This window comes from Spermophilus citellus (assembly GCF_964194105.1).
Source record: "Spermophilus citellus genome assembly, chromosome: 1".
In the NCBI taxonomy this organism is placed as follows: domain Eukaryota; kingdom Metazoa; phylum Chordata; class Mammalia; order Rodentia; family Sciuridae; genus Spermophilus; species Spermophilus citellus.
The window spans coordinates 122,466,529-122,485,608 of record NC_138182.1 but is presented as its reverse complement, the minus strand read 5'-3'; the positions used below and the strand labels follow the sequence as shown (position 1 = coordinate 122,485,608).

General features: G+C 58.1%; 1 protein-coding gene across 1 annotated transcript in view; it reads right to left on the bottom strand.

The window, feature by feature from the left end:
* The window catches only part of SH3PXD2B (SH3 and PX domains 2B), a 75,064-nt gene that overhangs the window by 41,096 nt on the left and 14,888 nt on the right, over positions 1–19,080 (bottom strand). The window contains exons 2-3 of the mRNA XM_081303887.1: positions 10,574–10,654; positions 2,651–2,726 (exon numbers count right to left, since the gene is read on the bottom strand). Of these exons, the coding sequence (XP_081160013.1) occupies positions 2,651–2,726; positions 10,574–10,654 (157 nt within the window). The remainder of the gene's footprint in view (positions 1–2,650; positions 2,727–10,573; positions 10,655–19,080) is intronic.

Here is a 19,080-nt window from a genome sequence, read left to right as displayed (position 1 = left end):
TCTACCCACGGCTCAGGACAGAAACCCCAGGTACCTCCAGGGTCCCCTGGGTGTGTGACCCAGGACCAAAGCTCCACTCCAGCCCCAGCAAGGGCATGGGACAGGGCCTGCTGGGGAGGCCACAGGCCCATCCCAGCCTCTGCTGCTGAGGCCTTGAGGAGTGTGGTCCTCTCAGAGCCTCTGTCTCCTCTGTAAGATGGGAAAGCAGCCCTTGTTCTTGGAAGGACACTTGGTCTAGGACACTCCCGGCACTGGGCTAGCCCTTAGTAGGTGTGCACAAAGGACTCATGACTGGTTTTTCTTTCTTTGAAGCAGTCTGGAATACGCTGCGCGGCACTTTGCAATTAAGAGCATGTGATCTTCCTCTGCCCCCGACTGCTTAAAGCCCAGCCTCTGGCAAGCCAAGGGCCCTTCCCCACAGCAGAGTGGCGTGTAGGACAGGGGCAGGGCCCTGCGGCCAGAGCCTCCTGGGCCAGCACCTCCCTGGTGGAGGGCCTGAGGGGCAGCGGCCCCTGCTGCCTCCTTGTGGCTCTGGGAGGAGGGGCGCCTGCTGCCTCGCTGGCGTGGAAAGGGTGTTCTGGGGCGAGGACTCCGCTCGCTCACTTGGTGGAGGAAGCCAAACTGTACTTCTTATTTTTCAAGCGGCCTCCTCTGCCAAGTTGGCTCTGGGCTCCTGCTGGGATGGAAACTGGGGCTGGCCCCTCCCCCTGCCTTTGTGCTCACATGAGACTGGCCTCTGTCCTGCTGACATGGCAGTCTGCACAGAAAGTGACCCCAAGGAGAGGGGACTGTGCTCCCCTGCCCTGGGCCCGGGCCTCTGGGAGGAGCAGGAGATGGGCTCAGAAGGGACGTGCCAGGGTTCTGGGGCCCAAGGGGACCTCTGCAAGCTACAAGGGGTGCCTTGAGTGGGGACAAAGGGGCCAAGTCGTGGAGAGCAGTGTCTTGGCTAATTCTTGGGTGGGACAGGGTTACGTAACCACCAAAGCTCTAGAGCTGGGAGAGGGCCAGCTGGGGGCCAGGCCAGTCCTCTTCTTGGGGAGCTTTTCCAGAGCTGCTTTTGCCTTTCATGCAGGAAAAAAAGCGCTGACTCTTTCCTTTCCTTTCTTGAAGAAATCCCTGTATTCAGAGCCCCGTTTAACTTGAAAGTTACTTATCACTCAAGGTCTTGGTCACTTAAGGGTAGCCCCAACACAGGCAGCCAGAGAACCCCTAAGGAATGTCCCAGGACCCTGTCTACAGAGAACCTACCCCAGCCACGAGTTGAGCCTCGTGAAGCCAAGGCTCAGCCTTAAAGCAGTGGAAACTGAGGCCCAGCGGGCGTGGCCCTGCTCTAAGCCACAGGCTGGAGGCCTGTCGGTCAGATGCGCCTGCTCCGTGGGCTTCCCCAGGGTCGGGTGGGACTAGACGTGTGAGCTTCAGGCAATGCTGCCGTCTAGCCCTGTCTCTACACCTGCCCAGGCTGCTGGCCTCTGAAGACCACTGGCTTTCTGAACGGAGGGTCGGGAGGACAGATGCTCATGTGACCCAGTGGCAGTTTCCTCGTCTGAAATAGGAAGGAGACCTATGCAGCCCTTTAGCTGTAACCCCTGTGACTGGGGGGTGACCGCTGCTGACCATCTGTGTGTAGAAACAATCACGAGTCAATGACCCCTGGCCAATGTCCCCTGGCCACCTCCATGCATTTACACCTCCTGTCCCATCACTGAAGTCCCTTTATCAGCTCTAACTTGTGAATGAAGAGAAAACTCAACGGCTGTCACTCAGCGGAGGTGAAGCCCCACGGTGGCCTGTAGCCCTAGCCACTGGGAGGCTGAAGATGGAGCAAGGTCTCTTGAGCCCAGGATTTGAGTAGGGGGTCCTGGGAGTGGGGCCAGGTGGCCCAAGTGTAGGTGTGACCTGCGGGGCCAGCCAGGCCCACCTGCATCTGAACCCCAGCTCTGCCCTCTTCTGAGCCTCAGTTTCCTCATCTGTGCTCTGGGCTCAGGAATGCCTGCCCTGCAGGGTGGCTGGGAACTGAAGGTGTCTAGCAATTGGCCCGTCTTGGACAGTCAATAAATGGCGCGAGCCCTCTAGGCGGACAGCGCTCTCCAACTGGCAGACGAGGACGTCTAAGGGATCTGAAGCACAGCAAAGACTCGCTGCCCTGTGGTGGGCCCAACGAGCATGGGCAGACACCGAGGGTCAGCAGACAGCCCACAGGCAAGCGGGATGTGCCACAAGGTGACCGAGGTGGGCTGTGTGTTCCCCAGACACCAGGTCATGCCTCAGCCCAGCTGACACCTGGACGTTGGCCTCCTAAGGCCCTAAACAGAGAACCCAGGAGCCAGCCTGGATGCCGCCTGCTGAGCTGTGAGGGGTGAATGGGGTCGCTCAGGGCTGCTGAGCTGCGTCTGCGATGCGGAGCAGAAAAGAGCCCGGCAGCCAAGCAGGGAGCTGCGCTCCAGGGCAGCGCCGTTGGCCATTCCCATTTGGAGGTGGACATGAGGCCCAGTCGTGGGCCTAGGAAACAGTGTGTGGGGCCCGTGTCCCGGGCACTCTGGTCAGTGGGACAGTGTTCCCCGATGACGGAGGAGGAGCTTGTGAGCTGCCCTGAGAGTCCTGGAGCTGCTCTGTGGCCCCGGCATCCCCTCCAATGGTGCAGGTGGCCTACCTGGCAGAAAGGGGATGATGCGCTGCTTGGGGTCCTTCTGCCCTCCTTCCATGGGAAACTTGTCCAACATCTGCATCTGAAGGTAGAGAACACCAATCCTCAGACCTCTTGGAGCACAATCCGTGTGCCTCTGACCTTTCAAAGGAACTACGTGATACCCAGAGTTTGCTCTGCCAGCTTTTCAGACCCCATGGAGAAGGCCACTCCAGCTGGTCTGGGGCCCCCAAACCATTCTTTACGTCCAAGCTGCAGTCTGTGAAGGCTCGGGGCTGCAGGACCTTTCTTGGTTTCCCTGGGGCTTCTTGCCCTTGGATTTGAAGGACATGCAAACAGCACCCTCAGAGGCCCCAGAATTTCAGGGACGGGAATCATCCTGCTTCCTAGAGCGGCTAGGTTGTGTTGAAGAACAAACCACAACAGGACTGGTTAGGTCTATGATCATGTCCGCTGGACCCAAGAGCTGCCCAGTGGCTCAGCAGACAGTATCGGGCCTGGCTGGGCTGGACGCGTGGGGACTGCAGTGAAGACACAGAGTCTGGAGGAGACTGAGCTGTACACTGGTAACTGCAGGTGGTGTTGGAGGCACCATGGGAAGGGAGGGGAGAAGCAGGAATGGGGACAGACTGTGACACATGGAAGCCTTTCAATGCCCTGAGGCGTGAATGTGGATCACCTCACCCAGTATCCCAAACCCAAGGGTCTGCCACTGATTCCCTCTGTGCAAAGATGGAGATTCATAACTGGTACCTATTTACCATTTTCTGTTTCTCTCTGCCAGGGGGACTGGCCACACTCCTGAGAATGACTTCTCTGCCAGCTGGGGTCCTGAAGGGAGGGTCCAGAGTCCCCAACACCTCTGATGGCCATGTTGCTGGAGTAAGATCCAACAATATGCCCAGTTGTCTCGTGAGGTCACTTGTTATAGCAGCATATCCTGAGCTATCCTGACTAGTACATGGGTCAAGAAGTCAAAGCAGACGGTGAGGGAGTCCTGAGCCTCCCAAAGTAATGTTTGGCAGGTGAAAAATGTGCCTGTCCTTGCGTTTCAAGGAAAAGGTCACTCCGCCTCTCCAGATCTGTCTCTCTGATAGAATCAAAGAAACTTGGAAAAGTCGGGGAGAAATGAGGTTAGTTAATTGCAGGCCTTCTGGAAGGAACAGCAGTTCCCCAGGTGGAACAGAAGGCTCCGCTGAGCATCAGGCCTAGCCAGGCATGCACTAGGTCTTCAGGCCCTGCCTGGCCACGTGGCTCAGTGGTAGCGTGCTTGCCTAGCATTCGTGAGGCCCTGGGTTCAATCCCCAGCACCACATACACTCACATACACACACACACTCATACACACACACACACTCACACACACACACACACACGCCCTCATGGAGTCCTCAGGGCACACCTTGAGCATGGACATTAATATCCAGGAAGAAATCTGCCCAGGCAGTGGCCAACAAGGCAGAAGGGCCAGAGATTGACACTCACGTGCCATGGTTACCGCCCCACCCTTGGTGCTATGAGACAGTTATGAAGAAGCTGGTTGGTTTTCTCAGGCTGGGTTCCTGCCCTTCTGAGCTGTTTAACACCCGGCCCCGGAGAGGTGGCCAGCCTCGGCCTGGCAGGGCATCGCAGGGCTGCCGGGAGGTACGGGCTTGGCCAGCAGCCTGGCTCGACACCTCAGCTGTGGGTTTTTCCCTGTGCCGAGGGCAGCATGCAGGGCCTCAGGGGTGCTGGGCAAACCCTCCCAGCCCTGTAGCCTGTGGTTTTACTTGTAGCTTTCAATCATTGGCCCTATTCTGTCCTGCGTGGTGACGGGGTAATACTTGGTCCACTGTCCTTCAGAGACTGGTGAGGCCACTCAGGGCCCTGTCTGGAAGAGGCAGGCTTCCTCTCTGGAGTTCAAGATCTCTTCAACACCAGCACATAGTAGGAACTCAATAAAAATTGGGAGAACCAGATACTGATAGTGGGGACACTGTGGGGGGTGGGCAGGGATATAGGAATGCTCTGCACTTTCCAGTAGACTTTGCTATGAACCTAAAGCAATTCTAAAACATAAAGTTGATTAATTTTTAAAAATGGCTAATGAATGATTGCAACAGAGACAAGTTTGGGGGCAGCAGCTTCAAGAGATGTTGCCAAGTAACCCTGATGAATAATATTCAGATCACTCACACAGAATGGTACTCAGTGACCACTGCTACACCGGGCAGCCGTCGATGAGCAACTCACACACGAGTTCATCTGACTTTTGCAGCAAGCCCAGGAAACGGACCCTAGGTCCCAAGTCGCAGGTGAGGGCGAGGGGAGCAGAGAGGGCAGTGGCCTTCCCAGGGTCACGGGGTGCAGCAGGGGTGCAGCCGGCCCAGCACCTCTGCTGAGGCCCATTCGCTTTCCCCGAGGTCACTCTGAGGTGGCCTCAGAGGGTCATATGAACATGAAACCCAGCGGAACTGAGGTCAGTTCCAGGCCCTAGCCTGTGGGCAGGGCACAGGGATCCGCTGGCCTCGAGGGCAGGGCCTGCAGACCTGTGGGTCCTGCTGCTCTAAGTGCTTTTCCCTCTGCAGATCTGTTTGTGGAGATAGTGCGGATACACCATCGGGAGAAACGTGTTTTTGAAGAATGCACAGCTCCCTACCCATGCACCCAGACGACTACTCCCAGACTGGGGCTCCCCTGAGTGCCCATCCAGAATCCCCCCCAGGGACTGGTCTTGGGAAGCCACCCTCGGCTTGTTCCGACTCGCTCTGGCCCAGGTGAGTGTGGCTGGGGAGCCAGGGGCTGGCCTCGTCTGCACCCTCCAGCACGTGGCCACTGGCCCCTAGGGCTTCCGAGCACTCGAAAAGCAGCTCTTGCAACAGAAGAGCAGAATTTCAAAACGTGCTTCACTGGCTTGGTCAGCCGCCACCCAGGGGAAGAGAAGCTGCCAGGGAGCCACAGCAAGGCCTGGCTGTGCGTCCAGACGCCACTGCCCAAGGCCATCAGGTCTCTTGCTGTTTCAGAAAGAAGGAATCACACAGCGGGTGGAAAAAGACGACCATGAGTTAGCTTAGCTCTGCGCCCTCACTAAGGCAGGGACGAAGACTTCCAGGGGACAAAGACTTCCCTCCAGGGAGCACCGAGGGCTGGTGGCACCTCCCATCTCAGAAGGGCCGTCTGGGAGGAGAGCGCGTCTGACTCAAGGAAAGGCAGTTTGGGGACAGATGTGGCCCCAGAGCCTCAGGCTGGTATTGGCCGGGTCTCTGGGACTCGCCCAGCAGGGCCAGGCTGCCTGCTGAGGAAGAACGGGTCCTGAAAGCCCCATGCCCGCCCCCAGAGTGACAGAAGAAAACCCTCCAAAAGGTGCGCTGGGGACTGTCACACTCTCGAGAGCTTGGGACAACTAGGCTCTCAGTCCTGTTCCCACTGAGACAGGACATGATGCTGGCTGAACGACTGGGGACAGGCCTCTCTGTGCCTGATGGGAGGAAGGCACAGACCAAGAGGCAGCTGCGCCCTGTGATGGATCTGATGCCCTCCAGACAGCTGCACCTGTGCCCTGGCCTGCCCACTGCCCTGTGGTGCGGCATGGGGGCAGCAGGGGGCTGCAGGGCCTCCCTGGACCCCATGCAGGGACTTCCCCTAGGTGTGCTCCTGCTACAGATGCAGCTGGCGCTCCACCCCAGACAGCGCTCCCTGGTAGACAGAGTGACGCAGTGGCTGTGTCCCACCTGCTCTGCAGAAGCCCAGCTCAGACTCCAGCTGCCCTGCTGGGAATGTCCTACTCACTAGGTGGAGGCCAACTCCCTGTCCACTGTCAAGACCGGTTCAGGTTGCACCTCCACCAGGAGGCCAGCCCTCTAAGAAGGCCACTGGTGAGAGGTGGCAAGAGGTCCCCTGGGAGCATCCTGACCTGGCTCTACTGGGGTAATACGTCCCCACTGCACAGAAAGCCTCAGAAAGTAGAAGCTCATCAGGTCCCTGTGCCAGTCCAGGGTCCAGATCAGTAAATTTTTAGCTACCTTGTGTGAGGGAGGCCCTGGCTTCACTGATGGCCATGACCTGGGGGTACAACAGACCTCTGACCAACAGAGGTCAAAGGTTACATGGCAAAGGGCAAAGTGGTCCTCACATCTAAGGCTTGTTTGCAAAGACTCATGGTCTGGGCTGAAGCACCCTCTGCAGAGTAGACTCTGCCCGTCCTGTAGGGAGAGAGGACAATTTATGGTTTTCTGTCACCTACTGCCTATTTCCCTGATGTCCACTGGGGAATCCCTGATGTCCACCCTTGGGTCTAGGCACATCGGCAGGGCAGGGAGCTGACTCTGTTTCAGTCCCTGGCTGACCCTGATGACCTGATCATGTGACCCAAGATGAGCCAATAAGATTTGCTCCAGTTGCTGGGGAGGGACTTCTCTGTTCCCTGATATCACTGTGCTGGTCTGTTAGCTAGAGCCCAGAGCTGTGGCTGCACCATGCCGTCCCTCCTGGCCTGGGCACGAGAAAATCAACAGTGGAGGAAGACAAGCCCTCCTAGACACGCTGGTCCTCACCTGAAGCCAAGGACCCTTGGGTTGGGCCACACCTGAAGCCAAGGGCCCCAGGATTCCTCAGTCCACTGGGTAATGAAGGTGCTGTCTGAATAACCCACCTCGACTGGGCTCCCATCATCTGCCCCGGGATGGTTCTGACTAACTCAGGACCTCACGGCAGCTAGGAAGGGAGGGTCTGGATCAAAGCCTAGTCCTCCTCATTCCAAAGCCCAGGATCTTAACAACCTGCACCACCACCCGCTCCGCCTGCAGCTAACTCCCAGCAGCCACCGTGCCCACCGCCAGTCCCAACAGTGGACACCGCTGGTGGGAGAGCGGGAGAGCCTGTGTGTACATTGTCTCTGCACAGAGAATGGGGACGCTGCGTACCCTAAAGTCACCCTCTAGAAGTGAGCAGTGGTCTTTAGTATATCCACATGTCCACACATGAGGCCTGGCATCTGCATCTAGAACATTCATTACCCCCAAGGTCCCGTAAGCAGGGTCTCCCTGTCCCCCTCCTATCCCTTGGTGACTCCTGGCTATCTGCTGTGTCTGGTCTCGGCCTCTCCTGGACACAACTGTCAATTTTAACTCATCAGAACCTTGGGATGCAGCAGTGGGGACCAATGTGGCCAAGAGGGTGGACTCTGGGGTCACCCATCCAGCCCTAAGTCTGAGTACTTCCGACGCTCACCAGCTGCGTGACCTTGGGCAACTGAGGGCACCTTTCTGGTTGCAGACAGAGGGGCTGGTGATGGTGCCAGGCTGTTTAGATCCTTGTCTGTGTAATGTGACAAGCTTGTCACGAGGATTAAATGAGTAGCTACGTCTAGATATCGAGCAGAATGGGTCCCTCATCCAGTGCTCTGGAAACGCCAGCTGCTTCTGCTGCCATCAGGCACAGAGGGGTTAAGGGGGTGCCCAAGGCCACACAGCTAGTGGGCGGCTGGGCCCGGGCCTCCTGACGAACCCTCTGCTTTTCCATTACAACACGCTGGCCAGGCTGCCCCTCGGCGAGGCCTCGGCCCTCCCCACTCTCTCTGAGCCAAGTTACTTCTGGAAACACCAAGGCGCGGGGCCAGAGGGGAGGAGGGCGGCGGAATCATGAAATCATCTACGGGGCGTCGCGGCCCCTCTGGGCTGCCTCCCGCCCATCATGAGGAACAGCTGCGGCCCTGGCTGACCTCGTCTGCTTCCCTCTGGGTGGGGAAGGCTGTTCCCAGGGTGACGAGGACCCCAGAAATCCCGTGACTCTCCGCCGCGGCTGCCCATCTGGGACTCCTTAAAGCCGGCTCGGCTGGGCGCGGCCTCTGGAAGACAGTGCTGCGTTGGGCCAGAGGGCTGGGCAGCCATTTATGTGACAGCAAACCCCCAACTGCCACCAATTATGCTGAGCTGGGAAGAAACCTAACTTTCAAGTTCTGGTCGGAATAAAGTTGAGTCAGGGCTGGAGGGGAGCCGGGGGCCAGGGACAGGAAGAGCTGCGGTCAGATCCTGGCTCAGCCCTCCCCGGCACGTCACCGGGCAAGGCGTGTCTGTGCAGGGCTGACCCTGGGCCCGGGCCTCTGGCCTTGGGGTTTGGTGCTGCCACCCAGCATCTGGTGGCACCCCAGCATCTCCACCCGGGTCCTCTTTGTTGTTCTGTTTACCTGACGCTTGCAGCAGAGCATAAGAGAATCATAATGTCTGGTCTGGCTGCTCACTGCTGAACAAAACTGAGTTCACTACATCTTAAATCACTAAGCAACTGGCATCTCAACTGCTTTGTGGGATGCCGCACGTCCAGGGTCTTCTGAAGGCGGCAGGATTGCCCAGTGGTGCTGGAGAAACCTGTCAGCAGCACATCTTTCCTCCCCTCCTGGGTGGGACATGGGGTCTGATAGCTGTCTGTGTGACATTCTCAGGAGCAAGGATGTCTGCCATTAACATCACCCAAGCTGCCAGAGGCCCACGAGGAGAAGGGACAAGATGGGGCAGGGCCGGGGCCTGTCCTCTGGTTCCCAGCTAACTAACCTCTGATCATGGCTGTGTCTGGAACCACCTCTGTCCAGGTCTCAGTCCACACCCTGGGACTCCAGGGACTCAGGGAAGCTGGCTGTCCAACCACTCTCTCATGCTGACTGGGTGGAGATGAGCCTGGGACACATGGTGCGCTTGCTGGGCCTCTGAGATGTAACCTCTACTTCTCCCTCGTACCCAGTGTGTGCTGCAGCTGCGGGAGCCACTTCGCAGCCCCAGGGGTCTGAGCACGAGGCCTACATGGCAGGGGATGTGGAAAGAAGGAGAGGCAGGCGGACACTGTGGGAGCTCCTGATGCAGCCGTGCCTGAAGCCCAAGAGGCCCGTGCTGCTAGGTCATTCAGCTACACCAGCCTAAAGCCCTCCTGCTCACTCTGGCAAATCTGAGTTGGTTCTGCCACTCGGAACAGAAGTGTGCTGAGTGACACACTGGAGGGAAGACCTCACCTCTCTGCAGCGGACAGAAAGCCGGGCAAGCTCCCCTGGCCCTCACCCCTGCGGCAGAGGCTTCCTAAAGAGCTCTGTCCCAGCCCGACCTGAGGGCCAGCGCTTCTCACACCTGCTCTGAGTTGCCTGCCTTCCTGGCTGAGATGGCACTGCTGGCCCAGAGGTCAGGACTGCTCTGCCCTCCTGGGATGGGGGACGCTGAGACCACAGGTGCACGTGGTGTTGGTCCACTGACTCATCTGTCCATCCGTCCACCAAACACTGCCTGCTGGGCACTGTGAGCTGGGCATTGAGTAGAACATCACAGAGACAGGCTGGGGCAGATGTACCTCTGCCCATGACTGTGCCTCTGCCCATGACTGCTGTCACCTAGAGGGGAACATCACTGGGGACACTGGGCCCCCAGACAGGCAGTCAACACAGAGAAGCCCGCAGGCCCGTGGGGCGCAGGTGGCTCTTGCTGGCTGGGGAGAGTCAGACAGGCTTTCCAGAGGATGAGTGCCGTGAGGAGCTGCCCAAGTCAAGCAGTGGCTCAGGAGGGGCTGGGAATGTTCCAGGTGAGACTCTGCAGGTACAAAGGCCCGGCGAGGGCAGGTCAGGGAACACGGGGCATTTCAGGAGCTGAGTGTGGAGGGAGAGGCTGAGGTGGGCCAGAGATGCGGCTGGAGTCAGAGCCCAGCTGCACCCAACAAGCTGAGCTCACCAGCAAATGAACTGGCATTCAAAACCCAGTTCAAGATGGCGCTGCAGAGCCACATGGGGAGGCCCCGGTCCTCCTGCAACAGCCCACAGTGCTGCCCCTCAGAGCACAGAGCATGAGGCACAGTGCCCACGGGGGAAGTGATGCATGTCTAAGTCTAGGAAGTAGAGAGTCCAGACCCTCCAGCCACAGTGCACAGTGGCCAAGGAACCCCTGCCCACCCGCAGCTCAGCAGGACCCGAGTCCTCACCTGCAGGTCGAAGAACTTGCTGTAGCGCCGGTAAATGGCCTCTGTGGAGCCGCTGGACCACGTGACGCGGATGATGTAGACCTGCAGGGAGGGACAGACAGTGTCAACACCAGGCGTCTTAAGACGGAGTTTGGTGGCTCTCCGACTCTCCTGCCCTCGTCCTCCTGCCAGGGGTGTCCAGACGCCAGCCCCTCCACCTCGGACTCCTGGGATTCCAGAATCTGCCCTGTGACAATGACCCACCCACAAAACGAAGGGAGCCAGGGTCCTTGGTCCTGGGAATCTGGGGAGCTCGAGGCCCAGGGCAGACCCGGTCTCCACGGCAGCCCTGCCGAGGTGGGCTGGAGGCTCCTGGCCCTCTCCGAGCCCAGCTGCCCCCTCAGAAGGAGGGCACCAACCGCAGGGTCAGACTGGTGCCAAGGATGAAGTGGTGTCAAGTGTGGGGGGTGGCCCCTGGCCACCTTAGAGTCCCCGCGGGCAGAGCCATGTTGCCCTGCCCATCAGTGAGGACGCGGCCATGTCACTGTCCCCCTCCCGTCCCAGTGTTTCTGTGAACTGGGTTGACAAGACCTACTTCTTCCCCTTCCCCTTGACAGAATCAAGGTTGGGGATCGTGTGTCACCCACACTGCTTGTGGCTTCTATGGCGCATGACAAAGGCCTGGGCTTTCTGCCTCATTCCCCTTTTGGTGCATTGAGCGCTTTTGTGCAACTAAGACAATTCTGACCTATGAGGAAAGTTCACCAGGGACACAATGGACTCTCCACCTCAAACGCATCACGGATGGCCCTGTGTGTCCGCAGGGTCCACCTCTGCAGATGGAAAATTCTGTCCTTACTCTCTTGACGACACAGGATGGTAAGAACTGACACAGCACCGACACTGACCTAAGGGACCACAAGCCCTGCGGAGGTGGGTCAAAGCACGAAGATTGTGTGTAAATACTACATTCTTTCATCTGAGCATTGAGGACTTTGATAGCTTCGAGGATCATGGACCCAATCCCAACAGAGACCAAGGAACAGCAGCATGTAATTAAACTCAACGTACATGAACATCTAGGCACATGCACACACTCACACCCCTACCTCTATGATTCCCAGCACCCACTTTCTACAGTGTCACCAAGAATACTGATTGACAGACGCTCCATTGTTACCCCTGGAGAGATGCAGGGTCGGGGTCCTCCGAGTCCTGCTATTTGCATCATGTGATCCTACACGGCTTTCTTGCATGTGTGTTTCTGTGCAAGGAGCTCTATTTAATATGCACCGTGCATCCATGAACTCTGAGCTCACGGCCGGGCTCCAGGACTCGTGCCTGAACCAGGCTTCTCACACACACATGGGGCCCATCAGGAACCCAGATGGCACCTGAGCACTGTGCAGGGGCCATCGTAAATCGCAAACCACCAACAAAAAGCCCAAAAGTGCAAAAAATAATGGCATCGTAGATCTGATAAATTTAGCAAATTAGTATAGCAGACCACAAAATCAACACAGGGAAACCAGTGGCTTTTCTGTACACCAACAATGAACTTCCTAAGAAAGAAATCAGGAACTTAAAAAACACAGAGGACTAACCCTGACCAAGGAGGTAGAAGACCTCGACTATGAGAATCACAAAGCTGAAGATGGAACTAGAGCCACCTGGAGGGCGGCAGCCCCACCCACCCCGTGGTGGGCTGGTGGGGTGCTGAAAAATGGCATGCTACCGAAAGCAACCTATGGATTCAGTGCGAACCCCACTGAAGGACCAAGGACACCACTCACAGAACTAGAAAAGTAATCCTGAAATTCACGGGGAAGATCAAAGGCCCTGAGTAGCTAAAGCAATCAATCCCGAGCAAAAAGGGCAATGCTAAGGCCATCGCAGGGCCTGACTGCAAAAGCCACCATAGAACAACGGGCACGTGACCTACAGGACAGACAGGAGACAGGCCCACTCGGCCACAGCCATCGACTCGGGGCCAAGGTGCCAGAAACAGGCTAGAGCAAGAGCCTCCCGGCCAAGAGTGCTGCAGCTCCTTAGGCAGAACCAAGCCAGGTCCCATCTCTCCAGAAGAGTCAAAGACCTAGAGATTAAGACCTGAAACTCTGAAACTGCTGGAGAACACAGGGAAGCACTTCAGGACACCGGCCAGACAAGGACTTCCTGACGAGGACTCAACAGCTCGGGACACAACAGCAAGGACTGAGATGGACAAGTGGGGCCGGCCAGCTGAGGAGCGTCTGCCAGCCTAGGAGGCCATCAGCAGAGTGGAGGGACGGCCTGCAGGGGGCCGTCCCTGCTCAGCTCTCTCAGAAGAGGCTCAATGTCCAGAAGACGTGGAGAACTCAGGAAACTGAAAACCAAAACACAGACGATTCGATCAGCGGGCAAATGAACTGAACAGGTGATTCCCCAAAGAGGAAGTAGGGACGGCCAACAAATACATGAAAAATGCCCAACCTCTTTCACCATCTGGGAAACACAAATCAAAACTGCACCGAGGCTCTGACTCACTCCAGTCAGAACAGCTGGCAGTCACCACAAACAGAACAAAACAGAAAACCACCACACGACACAGTGAGGACGCGGGGAAGGGAAGCCTTCCACACTGTTGGGGGGTGTGAACCAGTACAGCGCTAGGGAAGGAGCATGGGAGTCAAACTGTCAAACAAACCTGATCCCGACAGACCGGCCTGGGGGTGTACTTCAGGGAATTAGAGCCAGGGCACCCCAGAGACATCTGCACAGCCACGTCTCTCACAGTGCACTCAATGGCCAGGTTACGGCATGAGCCAAGGCACCATCAGCACATCATGGATAAAGGAAATATGTGCGTGAAGAGCATTATCAGACATGAAGAAGAATGAGCTGAGCTGGGTGTCCTGGCTGTGATCCCAGGAGCTCCGGAGGCTGAGGCAGGAGGATTATGAGTTCACAGCAGCCTTAGCAACTCAGTGAGACCCTGTCTCAAAATGAAAAATTAAAAGGGCAGGGGATGCAGCTCAGTAGTTGAGCACCCTGGGTTCAATCCCTGGTACCAAGGGAAAGAAGGAGGAGGAGGAGGAGCTGGCAGAGTCACACCTGCAATCTCAGCTACTCGGTGGCTGAGGTGGAAGGACTGCAGGTTCAAGGCCAGTCAGGGGAACTTAGCAAGACCCTGCCTCAGATGAAATTCTAACCAGGGCTTCGGAGGAGCTTGGTGGAGAGAAGAGCACTTGCCCAGCATGTGGGGGCCCTGGGGTCAACCCCAGGCCTGGACAGAAAATCGGGAAGGCGCATGCGGGAGACAAGACCAGTCATCTGCAGGGAAGTGGGGGAGCCGGAGAGCCCCATGTTGAGCAAATGAGCCAGACTCAGGAAGAAAAGTGTCGCAAGTGTCTCCTCGTGTGCGAATCTAGGAGGACAAAGATGATCTGAGAGTGGCAGGGATGGGGGGAGGGCCAGGCTGTGGTGTAAGCCGTATGTATGTTCCCACGGCTGCCGTGACACCCGCGAGTCTGTGTCATTAGAGTGCACTGGTGACAACGGCCCTGAAGGAACCAGGAGGAGGGCACTTGTTTAGAGCCAGTGGGCGCTCATGAGAGTGTCACAAGTGCTCACTTGGGGCTATAAATGAACCCGAGCAGATACGTGTCTTCCCACACAGGTCGCCAACCGTGCCATGTCTGGGTGTGTGTGCAGGCCCGCGGTTCATGGCAGGGCGGCAGGCTACGCAGGACCTCGAGGACTCTGACCTCGATGCCATACGTACTTCTAGAGTTGTGGCGGGTACAGCTGCTCCTCCACCTACAATGGGGCCATGCCCAGCGAACCCACCCCCTTGCCGGACGTCGCACTGATAGGAGCACCCAGAATGTGACGGGACCAATCAGTGTGCCATGGGTAGAAGGCTGCAAGCAACACAAGGATGTGACTGCAGAGCTCAGACCTAAGGGAGTAGTGTGCAAGTCCACCCCAGGGCATCCACCCCGGACCCCACCCAGTTATCAGCTGCAAGCACAAGTGAACTCGGACTTGAAAACCCAGACTTCTGGGGGGCAACAGGGAACCAGACAGAGAGACCGAGACCTCTGCCACTTTTGTCCCCACCCCCCGCCCCGTACCAGACTCCCCTGGCCCGGATGGTATTCCAGAGACCTGGACTTAAGACATGTCACAGGTGAGTGTCTGGGCCCCTTGGGTGTAGACTCAGTTGGGACTTACAATTAAGATGTGTATCTGGAGTGTGATGGACATTAATAAAATAGGCTTGATTGAATCTAACTGCGCCTTAGACGGAGTCGATAATGATCTCTCGTGACACACACTGCGTGACTTTGTCATTCCCCTCATGACGTGGGGCTGACTGGGCCGTGGCTCTCTGCACCGCCTAGCATCACAAGGGTGTTGGACAGCACAGCGAGCCTGGGAAAAGGTCCAAATTTGGAATTTTTAGTGTGATTTAAAGTCGAATGGCAAGTCAACCTGTCCTAAGTCAGGAACAGTCTATTTCTAACCAGAGAAAAGAACATCACCTCCTAGGACCAGAAGAACCAGTCTGGGGACGATGTCTTAGGAGCCCCAGCCGTGTCTTCACTGGGCCCTGGCTCAGGCCCCAGGCCTGGTTCAGCTGAGGGCAGAGGGCTCTCCAGGGTGGGGTAGGAGGACATTCACAGGCTGGGGACATGGTGGGGTACAGGAAGACAGGCCCCTGAGCTCATGGAGCTGGGGTGAGACCTCGGCCTCTTCACGCCCCCGTGTTGGACGCTGGTCCTTCCCACCCACAGGCCACCGTCAGGACTGAACGAGAACTTTTGTAAAGCTCCGGAAATGGAAGAAATGTTGGTCAGAATCTCTGCTCACACTGGGACTTGAAGGGAAATGTTCTGTGACTCGTCCCGTCCTTCACCCTCACCTCCCGTGGCAGGTCCAACCCCAGGCCGGCGCACCGAGGCCCCACTAAACACCAGGAATTTGGGCTCCATTTCCAAGCACCAGTCAGGGGGGTCAGTTCTGCCAGGAGTAAAGCCTGAAACCAGAATCAAGCTGAGTGGCCCCTGAAAGGCAGGAGGGGCCAGGTCTGGGCAAAGCCAAAGGCAGCAAGAGGCCTCAGCAAGATCCCCAAAGCCCCAGGGGGTCGGACAGCCTCGCTCCTGCCACCCACTAACCCAGATCCCCGCTGTGGCTGCAGCTCTTGCAAAGGCCCAGTGCCCCCAGACAGGCCACCCCTGCCAAGACGATGCGAAACAGCAGCGCCTGGCCCCGGAGCACAGTGACCTCAGGTTTCCACCATGTGGACTCGGAGCATGAGAAGGGGCTTCTGCCCTGCTGATAAAATCCCTGAGGGCAAACCTGTCCAGTGGGTTCCCAGAGTGTCTAGGTCTGGCTGAAACTCCCCACGGTGCCAACTAGAAGGCTGCTGAGGAGTCACGTGACAGGTATCCCACTCGGGGTGCACTGGCAGTGTCTGATTTTGGTGGGGACAGTGCCTCCTACACTCGCTTGGCTCCTTCCGTAAGGGGGAGAGGATCCCTGGGCGGCCGTGCTCCTCAGGAGGAGATCAGCGCTCGGCTGTCTCCTGCCTTGGAACGCCACTTGCCTCAGGCCTAGCCAGGGCACTGCTTTGCCATTTATGGTGGACGGCTGGAGCTTCCCTTCAAGAGCAGCTGAGTCGAAAGTGAGTCAGGCTCAAGAACAGTGCTGTGTCAGGTGGAGGGAACCGAGGAGCCCTAAGACCTGTGACGGTGGCCTCAGGGCCAAGAGCAGAGGAGGCATGCGCGGCCTTGCTGGCTGCCGCCCTCTTCCTGGAGCCTGTGGCCACGGTGCCATGGACACCTCTGCTCGGGCAGAAGCCCCCTGGCTCTACAGAGCTGGTGGGAATGATCTGGGTGGCAGCAGAGAACCCTGAAGAGAGGGCACAGGTGGGTGGGGTGCCTCCCGCAGGGTCGAGGGGACCACGGGCATGGCTCAGTGTCTGCTGTGGGGGGCCAGTGCTAAGTGGCCGTGCGCCCACCACATTCCTGATCTGGTCAACCCCTCGTAGTGACTTGCTTAGGGCTAGGCTCTCGGCTGCGGACACTTTCTACTTTTGCAAGTGTCAGGATTTTCTTGCAAGTTCCCCGTGCCCCTCTGGCCTCCTATGTGATGACCCACCTAGAGAACACTGAATCTGGACAGCTCTGGAGTTGACTGAGGCCAGCTGGCCTCCAAGAAGCTCCAGAATCCTGCACAGGCTAAGTGGGCAGGCGTCTGGGTGTCCACCCTGGTTTCCACAGCACTTTTAGAGCCGCTTTTAGCTCCTCTGCATATGGCAGAGGTGGACCGTGCAGCCGGCAGGCCATCATCAGACACCAGGGTACCATTTAACAGAGACCGAGACAGGGCCTGGGCTCCACTGCCCACAGGCCTGCCCTGCCTGCCTCAGGTGAGACGGGAACATGTGAACGTCTGCTCTTTCTTTTATAGTTAGGGATTTGAGGCCAGAGACCTCCGAGCCTCTTAGCCACTAGGAAGGAGGTCAAACCAGAAGCTGAAGGTCAAACCCCTTGGGAGGGGCCGGCTTGTGGCCCTCCCTCCGGGTACTGCTGTTCATTCTGGAGACAAGATATGGCCCTTTCCAGATGGAGGGAGGAGGAGCCCAGTCTCTGATGGAGGCTGGCTTCTGTGTGGGCCGAACAGGTCCGTGGTGGTCACTGGCCCGGGCCCCTGAGGGCATCCTGCTTGGCAGCTTCAACATCAGCACCCACGGCCACCATGTTCGGTGAAAAGGCCGGGCAGGCAGGAGGCTGGGGCCCCCAGAGGCTGGGGCGAGGCAGGAGGCTGGCGAGGGGTGCTATGTCCCTCGGGGAGGAGTTGCTCTGGTGTTGTAGGGCACAGCAGAGGGAGGCTGCAGATTTCAAGATAGCCAGGAGGTTCTGAAGGTTCTCACCACAAAGCAGTGGCCAGTGCTAAAGGCCACGGCCAGGCTCATTACCCCAATGTGACCCTACACCATGGGCGCAGGCGTCACCCAGGACTGAACAGCACGCTGTTCTCCCTGGGCACACACCTTACATTTGTCAATCAGAAAAGTTAACTAAAAGCAAAAAGATGCAGATGAACCCATTTCCTGCGGAGAGTCTTGGAGAACACATCCAGGGGTGTCTGGGGCCTGACAGACCCCGGCATCAGACACCATCTTTTATAGACGGTTGGGACCCCCACCCTCGAAGCTCCCACCTGGCTGTTTCTGGGCTGGCAGGTTCTGGGCAGAGCTTGCTAAAATGCAGCAGTGCACTGACCTGGCCACGGGCCGAAGTGGACGTGCAGGCCCAGGTGGGGGAGAAGCAAGCGAGAAGGGGGAACAGCGGCCACAGCCCTGGAGGGAGGAGGGCAGACGCCCCGGCTAATGGGAAGTGGGCGCAGCTCCTCCCAGGCCTGGTCCCCACGGTCCGCCCAGCATCTGCCAGTGTAGGTCAGATTGCCACCTCTGCTGGAGCTGCAACACCCTGCGATTTGTCTGATTTCCAACAGCCCACAGCAGCCCGGCCACCGGAAGTGCTGAGAATCGCGGATTCCTCTTTTAAATGGAAGCACATTGAATTTCCTCCTGGAGAGACCGCTGCCCAGCTTGGGCCGTTGGGAAGGAACCCGGGATTGGGGAGATGGCTGGGGGTGGGAGTTGCTATGATGTCCCTGTGCAGTGGCCTTGCCCACAGCGTGCTGGCCTGTGCTGGGGGCTTTCCCGCATACCCGGTGCCTCTCCAGCTGCAGGAAGGCGGAGGCCTCAGGTGGGGGAGGAGGACGTGACGCGAGGACCTGTGGCACCTGCCCAGCAGAGCAGCTGGGGGTGGGCGCCCGAGGCCAGACCCCGGTCCACAGACCTGGGACACCCCCACCCCCAGCCAGGCTGCAGCTCTCCTGCCGCACGGCAAGTGACCTGCTGGGATGGCCGGCTGCCCAGTTCTCTCTTTTTCCAGTTTTTTTTTTTTTCAATTAAGTGAATGCTTGGATCGGGGCCCAGACTCGAGTGTGTGGTGCTCGGATCAGGCAGGCCCCTGGGAGCCAGGGCTGTGTCCGGCCGTTCTTGGTCCACGTGGCACATGGCAAGGTGGGGCAGGCGGGGCTGGGGATGCTGGTCCACTGTGCACAGGTGCAGTGGGCAGGCCAGGGGGCAGCAGCCAGGAGAGGGGCAAGCTCCCCATGCCACGCTCTCCCGTCATTTGCCCACATGGCACATGCATCAGGAGACACACTGCGTACTGGCTCCTTACCACGGGCTGGGCGATGCCCATGGCCAAGGAGGACAGTGAGCAGCACGTGGGGCCTGAGGGCCCATCAGGGCCAGCTGCCCTTACCTGGACCCAGCACGTGCCCTGCCTCTGGTGGGCACCTTCTCTCCCTCCTGCGCTTAGATCCACTTCTCTGTGCTGGTCAGGGGTCCCCTCCCCTTCCTTCAAGGCCCCTGCATGTGGGTCTGGTGCAGCCCAGGGTCCATGGCCACTCTGCTGCCACCTCTCTGCTGGTGCCCTCCCAAGACAGGGTCAGGTCTGCCTCTT